The sequence below is a fragment of the Vipera ursinii genome, assembly GCF_947247035.1.
Source record: "Vipera ursinii genome assembly, chromosome: 1".
Classification (NCBI taxonomy): Eukaryota; Metazoa; Chordata; class Lepidosauria; order Squamata; family Viperidae; genus Vipera; species Vipera ursinii.
The window spans coordinates 168318179-168330238 of record NC_139512.1 but is presented as its reverse complement, the minus strand read 5'-3'; the positions used below and the strand labels follow the sequence as shown (position 1 = coordinate 168330238).

The 12060-nt window shown below is 38.7% G+C and overlaps 1 protein-coding gene across 2 annotated transcripts in view; it reads right to left on the bottom strand.

Annotated features, from left to right (window-relative positions):
* Positions 1 to 12060, bottom strand: part of COL3A1 (collagen type III alpha 1 chain) — an 82474-nt gene that overhangs the window by 41405 nt on the left and 29009 nt on the right. The window contains exons 4-9 of one of the 2 annotated variants that reach the window (XM_083350491.1): positions 10642 to 10758; positions 8892 to 8951; positions 5444 to 5518; positions 4000 to 4053; positions 1762 to 1815; positions 1197 to 1250 (exon numbers count right to left, since the gene is read on the bottom strand). In XM_083350491.1, coding sequence (XP_083206617.1) covers positions 1197 to 1250; positions 1762 to 1815; positions 4000 to 4053; positions 5444 to 5518; positions 8892 to 8951; positions 10642 to 10758 — 414 coding nt within the window. The remainder of the gene's footprint in view (positions 1 to 1196; positions 1251 to 1761; positions 1816 to 3999; positions 4054 to 5443; positions 5519 to 8891; positions 8952 to 10641; positions 10759 to 12060) is intronic. The other variant, XM_083350492.1, reaches the window with a different exon arrangement.

Below are 12060 nucleotides of genomic sequence, written 5' to 3'. Positions count from 1 at the left end.
AGAGAGAGAGAGAGAGAGAGAGAGAGAACACAATAAGATGAGAAGAACTGCATTGGAAGTTTATGATGATCAGGAAATAGGCTAAGAGTTTAAGCATGGCTTAAACCTGAGGAATTATCTAGTGAGTCAAACTAGAGAAGGCGAAAAGAAGGAAAGATTCCAATAGTTCAGAATATAAAAGATACATAAATATTTCAAAAACCTGACCCTTAGAATGGATTATTTCTGAATATTCAATTACAAGGAGTCCATGTATTTTAGCAGAACTAAAAGCAATATTCTGCAGCTTTGATTGCAGAAAAAAAACCTGTTCTTTTCACAAAACTGAATTTTAATGGATCCTCCATGTTTATTAAGGGCTTTGTTGTAATACTTGAAAAACTCAAATTAGTTGACATGGATGTCACTACATTTTTTTATGATTTTGTTCTTTGATAAGCAGTTGTCATAAGATGTGATTTCATGTTATTTGTCCTCTGCATCATCTGCTGTCAGTAATGTTTAATTTGATTGATTGCTTTTGGTTTACAACTTTCAGATGTCACTGTGGCACCCTAAGTTAGGTTTTCATTTTCTACCTGATGAAATGGCAGAGAAGCTATATGGGTGAGGAAGAAAGCTGTAGGCACAGAAAGATTGTAACAGCATGGCTATTTTTACAACTGAGAATAAAACCTACAACTTTCTCATAGCTAAAGAACTAGCAATAGCAAACAATATCATTGATAAACAAACATAAATCTTACAAGTGAAGAAAGAACATAGGGGATCTGGATATAGCTTAGTGCATGTAAGAAACAAAACAAAACATCTTATTTATAACCTCATTGTCATGTCACACAGGTAAAGTATTTTTGTACTTATTTGTGCATTTCTTCATTGGGGAGGGGATGGCAGATGGGGCTATGCCTGGGTGGAGAAGGATGTCAAAACATGCCAGTTCCCATTAACCCCATGTTATGAAACAATAGGGAGTCATGACTTCTTCCTACAATGTAGGGCTGAGTTTGATGATGGCAGGGACTGAAGGATGCAGTAGGGAGCCCAATGACATAATTATATTATACAAGTGATTGAAATGGAGTTGTTTTTTTTTTACAAACATCCATATATACATTGGAGTTTTTCAAAAGGCTTAGCACCTTTTAGGGCTAGTTTCCAACATATCCTAAAAGAAAAAAAATGTGTTTACTTACAGGAAGGCCAGGTAATCCACGTTCTCCAGGTCTTCCAGGTCTTCCAGATTCTCCCTGAAGACACAATGTACAATTACTACACCTAGACACCCATACACATATTCTATAATCACTCTGAGAAGGAACTAGAAAATAAGGCCACATTTAATATTCTGCCTCACAGGATGGAAACTAATTGATTTCCCCTTCAATGTACTGTAGATATATAAAAGAGGTTTGGTCAATTGGGTAGTACTATCAATCTAAAATCAAGATGTCAAAACCTAATTGCGAAAAAATATCAGAGTTATTTGGATCCAGCATATTGTAGAATTCTTTTCTTATTGTGTGGTTTTCCTCCTCCTTCCATTTTCCCCCCAGTCTTCCTCCCCCCCCAAAAAAACCCCCTGCTTTTATGCATTAGGCAACCTTCTATATTGAAGTGTGCAGTAGCCCAAAGAAAACATTAAAGTCAGAGGGAGGGGTTTGCATAACTGTAACTATGCCATTTATACTGTGTGTGTGTGTCTATAGAGAGACATGCCAAAAGATCTCTTTATTCATGTGTTGATCATCAAAAACTTACATCTTTCCCAGAAGGTCCAGGGGGTCCAATCATTCCTGGGGGGCCAGGAGAACCCTGGAAAATAAAAGAACATAAAAGGTCATTTTTTCCCCTGCTATTGATTATATGTGTTAAACAAAAGCCAAAGATAAACAGATCCTTTCCTTTTGGTGAAGTTCATTTGATTAAAAAAAATATGTGAAAGCTAGTTTGGTCTAGTGGTTAAAGCACCAGGCTAGAAAGAGGTGACTGTGAGTTCTAGACTAGACAGAGAATGTCATTTTCTGTCAGTTCTAGGAAAAAGACAACGGCAAATACTGATTTGAAGGCACATCCCCCTCCCCAAAATTATAAAAATATATGGTGACAAAGAAATCAAATTTCTCACAGAGAAATTCAGATCTGAGGGAAGTACTTTTTGTTGCGGTGGCTCAGTGGGTTAGGACACTGAGCTTGTCAATCAGAAGGTTGGCAGTTTGGCGGGTCGAATCCCGAGTGCCGCGTAACAGAGTGAGCGCCTGTTACTCGTCCCAGCTTCTGCCAACCTAGCAGTTCGAAAGCACATAAAAATGCAAGTAGAAAAATAGGGACCACTACGGTGGGAAGGTAACAGCGTTCCGTGCGCCTCTGGTGTCTAGTCATGCCGGCCACATGACCACGGAGACATCCTCGGACAAGCGCTGGCTCTTCGGCTTTGAAATGGAGATGAGCACCGGCCCCTAGAGTCAGAAACGACTAGCACGCATGTGCGGGGGAACCTTTACCTTTTACCTTTTTTAGGCTATTACCAGGTGATTGAGTTTGCTGATTTTATACATCACTTTCTCTTTCAACAATGTCAGAATAGATATGAGATTTTACAAGCATGCTAAATATTTTGATAATTATGTGACAGAATAGGCTTTGGTAGTATTTCAAGGATATAATCTTTCTATACTTCCACCTGCTTCACTCCCCCAAATCTGAAAAGTGATCACAGTTTCCCTTCAAACTGTTTTTTGAGGATTTGGCAAATGAAATTAGGGAACAAAATGCAGTGTGTTCATGCAGACACCTTCACTTCTTTCTTGAGAAATGGTGAGCAGGAGTCAAAATTACTGTCCCAGCATGAGCTGTAACATGCCTTATTAAAAAAAGGTCCTCCCCTAGTCCCACTCTCTATTCTCAACCTTATTTTACATTGCAGTTATTTGTCTGGCTATCTGCAAAAAAAAAAAAAACCCAACAAAAAATCCAAGTGCTCCTATGAGAGAAATCTGAAAAATGCAGATTTTTAAACAGCTATTCCTCTTAAAAGACTTACTAATTTAGGTCTAACCTGCGGTTTAGGTGGTAGAGTAAAGCAAGAATACCCATTAATGGTATTCATGGCACACCCATAAGCCGTGAAGAATTAAACTATTTCAAAAGAGAAGCTACCTTTGCTATAGCCAGATACTGGAAATAAATTCATGAGGTTCTAGTGATTTCAGATTCTTGAAAATAAATTGGTTTAGCCACTGAACATGAAAGAAGCTTAGGATCACAATGCTGCGGGCCCTGCTGAGGAGGTACCTTGGTTTCATTATAGTTCCATTTAATTATGCATAGAATAACAAAATATTCTGTTACTTAATGATTTCTTTTCTTAGGAGGACATATATTTAAAAGCACATATGTTATATTTTGTAAAAAAAAGAAGATAGTAACTTGGTTTATTCCTGATCTGATCTGCTCCAAATAGAAAGTTGATATCCCCAGAATCTTCTACTTTTGGAGGAGTGGATTTTTACCAAGTTATCCTTCTTCCAGTTGTACTCAGCATCACAGCCTTTTGGAAAACCCTCTAATCTACCAGGGCTTATTTTCAGAAACAGGACTGTAGAGAGGATGGAAATAGCTGCTCATTCCATTCTTTCCTGGAATCACTGAGTTTACAATATTTTGCCCTATCACATTTAGATCCAATCCATTGTAGGCCACTTCTACTCTCTCTCTCTCTAGACTACCTTTAAAATCATAGCTCTAAAAAGTTCTTGCCTGTTGTTAGAAAGTTCCTTGGCAAACACACAACTGTAGCTTTTAAAACACATTTGTGTATATGTGCGCGTGATTGTCCATGACTTCTAAACAACACAACAGTCAAAGAGGCAAAGGATTTCATTAACTCATGAAGCAAACTACTTTTCAGACTGGATAACTTGTAACACAAACTAGCCTATCTCACAGTATGATATACCGTATAGTATGAGATCTGCAGAAATGAATATTGATACTTACAGGAGCTCCAGCTTGTCCAGGTTCACCAGGTGGACCTTGGTATCCATGAGGTCCCTAATGAAGAAATGGTGAGTTGCTTTCATTAGATCCATAATCACAAGAAACAAATTTTCACTATCTGATTAATCAGATCCTTAGGAACCAAAGGGAAATGGACCAGATGAATCCATTCTATGTATCCATAGAAATTTATTCTATTTCATTTTCATTTAAATAACAACAACAGCAGCAGCAGCAGCAATAATAATAAAGTTGGAAGGGACCTTGGAGGTCATCTAGTCCAATCCCCTGCTCAGGCATGAAACCCTCTACCATTTCAGACAAATGGCTGCCCAGTCTCTTCTTAAAAACTTCCAGTGTTGGAGCATTCACTGCTTCTGGATTATTAATTATTAATAATTTAATTTATAAGTAATTGCTTTTTTTGTACAAAGCACTATATAAATGAATGTTGGTTTTCTACGCTTCTTTTGTCCTCCTTCCTCCTCCTATGTCAATGGTGCCCACAGGGTGGAAGTAGTAAAACTCAAGATAGCAGCCACAACTATGCAATCATCCTTCCCCTGATATCCCTGTCCTGTAGGCTGCAATAAAATCCTTCTCGCTATATTGGAATTGAATATGATGAGATCCAGTTTGATGTAGCAACAGGCTAGAAACCAGGAGACTGTAATTTCCAGTCCTGCCTTATGCACAAAAAAGCCAGCTGGATGAACTTGGGCCACTCACTTTCTCTAAGGGCTAGGAAGCAGGCAAATGGCAAAGTCCTTCTGAAATCTTGCCAAGAAAACTTCAGAACCTTGTTCAGGCATTTGCTAGGAGTCAAGATTGATTCAAAGGCAGCCCCCACCCCCCTCTAAATTCTGCTTGTCTTAAAACAAAGTCTATACTTTGGCAGTGAGCCAGATGTGATACCATGTTTTGTTTTAAATACTCAAAATTCCAAAGCTTAAATTTAGTAGAGAGGACCTCATTTAAAAATGGAAGCCAAGGCATCTACTTGGCTTCTCTGTTAAGGAGGTCAATGATCAATGTTTACTCATTTGTGTAGTGCTTTTTTCTAGCCCTCTGTCACAAAGAGTTCCTCCTTTGGCACGGCTCAACTGAGGAAAAGATCATTTGCAACTGGGTATGAAGCATTTTTGAAAACTTGGAAGATCAGATGTCTTTTAAAATCTCAAACCTTGTATTGTATTTTTCATCATTATTCCTGGAAAAGGGGTGTGTGTGCTTTAATAGCTATGCTAGAAGACATCCTTTAAGAAAACGTATTTGGCAATCCTGTAAAATAGGAGAAGGCTACAGACTTTTTTTCATTGTTCTTTGCCATGCTCAAACTATGTTCCTTAGAGTTTAATGCACATTTTTGCCCTTACGGTTAGCACAACTAACCAACAGTATAAAATATAACTGGAAGCAGAAAAAAGAAATGACAAATACTTACAGGTGAACCGGGCTGGCCAACAGGACCGGGAGGACCACTAGGGCCCGGTGGGCCGGGAAAGCCAGGACCACCACCCTATGGGGAAGATTGAAAATCAATACAATCAATTGTAGATAAAACGAAATTTTAATTCTGTAATGAAATAGAGTGCAAAGGGCGGTGTGTATACTGTAACAAAAGCTAGTCATGCAAAAAGTGGAAATGCTTTAACCTGAACCACACTAGTATTAAATCAGTGTTTCAGTTCAGTTTCAGTTTGTTTCACTTCCTAGGCTGGAAGTGTTAGGCAAAAATAAGTCACTAACACACAAAGCAATGAACAAGGCAGCACCACCAGTCGTTAGGATAAAATAAAAGCATTCTGTTTGGTAAGCCAAGTTCATTTGTGCACTACCTGTGATTAATTATGGATTCTGGGAAGTGAGACGTAAGTACCACATCCCAGGCTGAATTGAGTAGAGTTATCAGTTCCTCACCTGGGAACTGTGCTTGTCTCATGGGAAAACCTGGGAAAGGTATAAGGCTATGAACTTTGAGCACTAGGAAAAAGATGCATGAGTTGTTTGACATCTCTCTCTCTCCCTTTCTGAAGAGTGGTAACCTGGCCATTTTGCTTTCTCTACATATTATTTCCCTGTATCTTGTTTTAAAAATGCATATCCAACTTCTCTGCAAGGTTGCTGTATAGTTTGCTGAATAAGATTGCAAGATGTTCACTCTTGTTCATTAAATAAGTATCCAACTCTCTTTACCTTTATTGAAAGCATGCAATTTTAATGGAAATTGGAATGTGTATGCCAGATACATGTTATTTAGCCCTAAACCTACATCTTGTCACCAAATGCTTACATAGTTATATTTTAAGGTAGTCTACTAACAGAGAATTCATTATTTATAATTGTTTCAGATTAAAACCTGTTGGCTTCTTAAATTAAAGTACAAGTCATATATATTTTTGACAGCTGGAAATAGTTTCTATGAATTACAGCTTAGTTAAAAATAATAAATAAAGAAGTGACATAAGAGATGTGTGGGCAAAGATATATTTCTTCCAGTGAACTGCTATTGTGATTTCATTTCATAAGGTGGCTTTATAACTCATTCGGGCTATCATCTGTTCTTGTTAAGCAGGAAGTATGCCATTGTATCTTGGTAAGCAATGAAATATTAAAAGTCATTGCTTGTCCCAGAATTTTGGTGTAACTTTGTTGAACCATCTACGGCAGGGGTCTGCAAACATGACAACTGTAAGACTTGTGGAATTCAACTCCCAGAATTCCTCAGCAGGCATGGCTGGGTGAGAAATTCTGGGAGTTGAAGTCCACAAAGTTGCCAAGGTTGGAGACCCCTGATATACAGGGCTGATATGCCCATGCAGAGTCCTATATGCCCAACAACTCAGTTAGTGGGAGATTTTGCAAACAGCTCCATTATTCCCAATGTAAGTGATTTATAAAGGGGGAAATGCAGGGAAAGGACCACTGATTGCAGTCACACATTCTTGGCTCCATTATTTTATTTTTATTTATTTTATTTTTATTACATTTATATCCCGCCCTTCTCTGAAGACTCAGGGCGGCTTACAAGCTTAGCAGTAGCCTTCATTCTATGTATATGCCTGCTTATTAGGGCTTTCACACACACCCCAAGCGGCATTATTACAAAGTCAGCTTATTGCCCCCAACAAGCTGGGTCCTCATTTTACCTACCTCGGAAGGATGGAAGGCTGAGTCAACCTTGAGCCTGGTGGGACTTGAACCTGCACTAATTGCAGGCAGCTGGTGTTACTTAAGGAGGCATTAGCCCACTGCTCCACCAAGGCTCATTAAAACAATGCTATAGAAAATATAAAGAGGAATCAATATTGGGGCACTGATTTTTTTTTCTTTTTAAATACAGTCCCACTGGTAGTATACGATGACTTAGATGTCTTCCTCTGCTAGATGCTCACCAGTGATATTTAATATCAAATTCAGTAACTTCACTGCCATCTGGAAGTTACATATCCAACATATCTGGAAGGCATCTAGTTGCTGTGGTCCTTCTGGCCATGCATTCCCCAAACCCCCTTCCAGGAAAAACCAGGACCTCTTAGGAACCAAAGATATGAAAGGAGAAGGCATTTTTGGTTCATACATCTCAGATGTAGAAGCCAGCAGCAGATTACAAAAAACAGAAGCTGTGAGAAGGAAAAAATGATGAGCAACTTGAAACAGATGAATGAATCATGATGGATGGATGGACGGATGGACGGATGGATGAATAAATGGATGGACTGAAAGTAGAAAAACTCTGTGAGGAACAGAAGACAAATACATTTCATGATTCATAACATGGTAGTAAATGGACAACATGGGAGAGAAGTAGACAACCAGGAAAGTCTGTTGAGAGCACTTTTAATAACCGAGTGTGACTTGCCCTTTTCACAGATTATGCAGATATCACACATGCGTGCGCACGCGCACACACAAACACACACACACAGGTTTTGTCCTAATGTTTGCTTTCTTTAATTTTTTTATATGCTGCTTTCTATTTTTGTAGAAAAACTCAGCAGCTTACTCAAGGCCCAGGTGACTAAAATGTACCACCATGGAAAACTGTAGGCACCTAAAGCCCATTGATATAAACTTACGATCTCTCTACTTTTTAGACATTTATCTGAGGATGAATTGTGTGATTTTTTTAAAAATCAAAACACCTTCACACGATCCTTCCCTTTGCCTTCTATAACATCTCAATCCACCTCAAAGCCTGAGCCTAGACTGACCAACATGTAAGACGACACAGCACCATCCCAAGTTAACTGAATTTTTAAAAAATCCAAAATTGCCTCATTTGACCTTGATGTGACATTTGCAACTGAGTTAGAGCATAGCTTTATTTTGGAACATCATGTGGAATTATTGATCTGCCTATATTTACTAAGAGAGGCTGCAAATTTAAAACGTCAAAAGAAGCTCATCTGTGTGAAAAGAATGCTACACAATTAGCAAGTTGATTTATTACCCCACTGATATCTGCATTCTGGAAATAGCAAACACTGTACAATTAATAGCCTGGAAAATGGTTGCAGTGGAGAAAAAAATGAGGAGAAACATCTAGACAAAAAACATTGGAAGAGCAAACATTGACGGAAACACAAAAGGAACAATTGCAGGAACAAAAAATAGGAGGTGATGAAAATAGTTGAGGGGTGCGGTAAAATGTAGAAAGGAAAAGAAACAAAAGTGTGAGGCAGAAATATCAAGGAAGCTTCTGGTTTGATAAGAAGTTTCAAGGAGTGTTTCTAATCAGAATTCTGAGGGAGAATACTGCTTTAATCCAGTCTGGTTTTAGGCAATCAGAAATCAGTATTTGTTTGCTAGATAACCTGTGCAAGAAGAGAAAAACCTTTTTGTTCCCCAAAAACCATTTAAGCAGCATAAAGATCATGCTACTATCTTACAGTTATAACGCCCGGGCCTGGTCCAGCCTTGACATCATAGTCATACTGAGGAGAAAAGTTCTGCAGTAGAAAACAAATTGAAAAGAGAAGTAGTTGTTATAAAAGAATAGGTCACCAACTGATACACTGGAAACATTTATACATATACCCATCCCTTAATCAGATATTCCATTGGTCTGGAATCATAAGCCACACCTTCATGCACTGGTGGGTAAATCAAACCCCAATTATTTTAAAGGCTCATATTAAGGAACATAAGCCCCAGCACCTTACATCCCAACAGCTTGGAAAGTGACAGAAGTGACAGAACAACGGGTTGAAAATCCATGAGCAATAATTCCAATTATTGCTGAACCAAAGCATCGCCACCATTAAACACAGTGGTTGGGGATGCTGGAAATTGTTGCATCGGGGTGACCAAAGTTTTCCACTTAGATTCCTCCAGGAATGAGATCAAGCTTTGCTGAGAAAAATAATTTCAATGTTTGAGGAGGCCCAAGTGTACAGTGAGAACAAATGTGAAATGTTGGTTGGCTGGAAAGGGCCACAGGATACCAGTTTAGAGAAAGTCATGGAGACAGGTAGAATTTTTTCCAAGAACTCGGTCTGCGTCAAGCTCTGTAACATAGGACATGTTCTAGAAAGCAAAAGTCATATTAACTTCAGCATGGAGTTTTAATGTAAGAATTGTGGTGAGATATTAGAATGCTGGAAATTACAATAGGAACTCCCACCCATTATTTATTAGTGAGTTCATTCAGGTCGGTTCTATTTCAATATTTTAAAATCTTCCTAAGCCTTTTACAACATGGACTGAGCTGCTGTTTATGAGGTAAGTTGCTAATTAATTCCTCTCCCATTCAGTTATCATACTGAATTTCATCTTCCCAGACATACAGTTCACAATGGAGGAAGAAACAGCTAGACAATTAGCATTTTTAAATGGGTTTGTCAACAGACAAGAAAATGGAAGCCTAGAAACCACAGTTTATTGCAAGGGCACCAACACTTCCTGCAGTGGTGAGATTCAGGCAGTTCATACCACTTTGGCAGAACCAGTAGCTAATTTTTTGTTGCCCAGGTCCAGAAAGGACTTCCAGAAGTGGCATTCACAGAGAGAACCAGTGGTTCACATATTTGAATCCCACCACTGACTTCATGCATTTTGAATTTGAACAGTAATCATCCACTGTCATGCAATCACTGAGGGGCCAAAAGCATGGATCTCCCAAGGTTGGAAGTACAGGATTCATGCAGATTGACTGCTTCTCCAATTCTCCACAGCAATATCTCTTTGATGATCTCCTTTAATTTAGATTTGCTGTGAAACACCTCTTTCAACGTCTTCATAAATTTGGAAAGTTATTTGTATCATATATTAACTAGCTCTTTAGTAAACTACAAACAATTATCATAACATATGGTATTATTACCGATCGTGTAAGAATAAACCTGGTTGCCAAGTTACATACTGCAAACATGTACTGTAACATTTAGATTTTGCCACCCAGAATGATTCTTGCCTTGTCCATACCAATTTTTGCAAGGTTTCTGTAAAAATAATTCATATAATTATTCTCCATGCCATGCTGGCTGGGGAGTTCAGCATCTTAAGGTTGCTGAGATTGAGAAACATTGATCTAATTCTTCTTAAAACCCTTTGTGCTTCTGAACCAGTGGCATGCTAAACATTGCATATTAACTTTTATACTCTAGCAAAAGAAAAGATGATGGAGAGAATGTTACTTACATTTCCATTGAAACTTGGGCAATTTTGGCAGACTCCAGGGGGGCCAGGTTGTCCAGGGTCTCCTGGCAGGCCAGGGTTACCAGGGGATCCATTTCTTCCAGGAGTACCAGGTGGGCCCTAAATATAATTTTAGGAGAAAAGTGGGAAAAAATGAATATCATGCACAAATACTCAAATGGTTTCTTATTTAGGCAATGCATGGAATGCTAAAACAAAAGGAACTTTGTGACACTGAAGTCCTATTTATATGCATATGTGCAAACACACCCAACAATATAATTATATTAACTATAGGTAATTGGGGAGCTATGCTCCTTGACAATGGATTGATGCAATCATTTTAATAATAGGATGCTAAATGTTGTCACCACAGACCATGGCCATGAAACCCAAGACTTAACTCAATATTTAAATCATAACATTTCTTCAAGCCTTCGCAGATTCCCTGTGACACTATCACACCCCCAGAGGTCCATGGACCACAGGTTGAGAAACACTGCTTATAGTGTCCTTCCAAAGATGTTGTTCCAATTAGTCAGGACAACAGCATCAAGTAGGCTGAATTCAATTCCTCAAGATGGCTAAAACTTTTTCTTTATTGAAATTGATAATACATCTTACAAGTATGATTGTGCTCCATCTTCTCCTCCTCCTCCTTCTTATAGGTCAGTAAATTAGGGAGGTATATTCCTGAGCCACTTCCTAATATTACCTGGACATTCTGGACTTAAAAAGTGCCCCTCTGCCTGGACAATGGAGCCTTTCTGTTTCCATCTACTCTGTAAAGAGTAATCTTCCTTGCTCTCTACAGAACAACCTTGAAGTCATTCTACTCATACCTGACCAACAAATCAGGTGGCGCTAGGAGACTTTCCCTTGAACTCATAATAGTTAGAGTTTAGAATAAATATCAGCTGAATGCTGATGACATCTAGCTCTTTCTCAAGAGGGTCTGGTGAAGAAGTAGAATCAGTGCTTGGCTCAGTTAATGAACTCAATGGGACCAATAAACTGGATGTCAATGCTGCTAAGATCAGATGTTCTGGCTTGACACTGGGGCCTATAAAAGCCATCTTCTTCAGGACGGTAAGGACGCATCCTCCACCCAGGTCAATTTAAGAATCATAGGAAAAATGATTTCATAGTGAATGGTATCAGCTTACAGAGTAGTGGTAATTCAAACTTTATGTTATCAGGAGAGACAGAAAACTGGGTAACTTGTGCCATGATGGTTACAATCTTGCAGCAGAGATGTACTGGCTGCAATGAAAGATCCAGAGTAGTCCTTCCTTTTAATTACAATTCCTCAAGTAGCATAGAATAGAAAAGAGAGGCATGTCATTGACTTCTCTCCTTGGTATATTCTTTTATCAGACCTTCTGCTTCAGCTACAGTTTATTTTATGGCCACACCAATTGC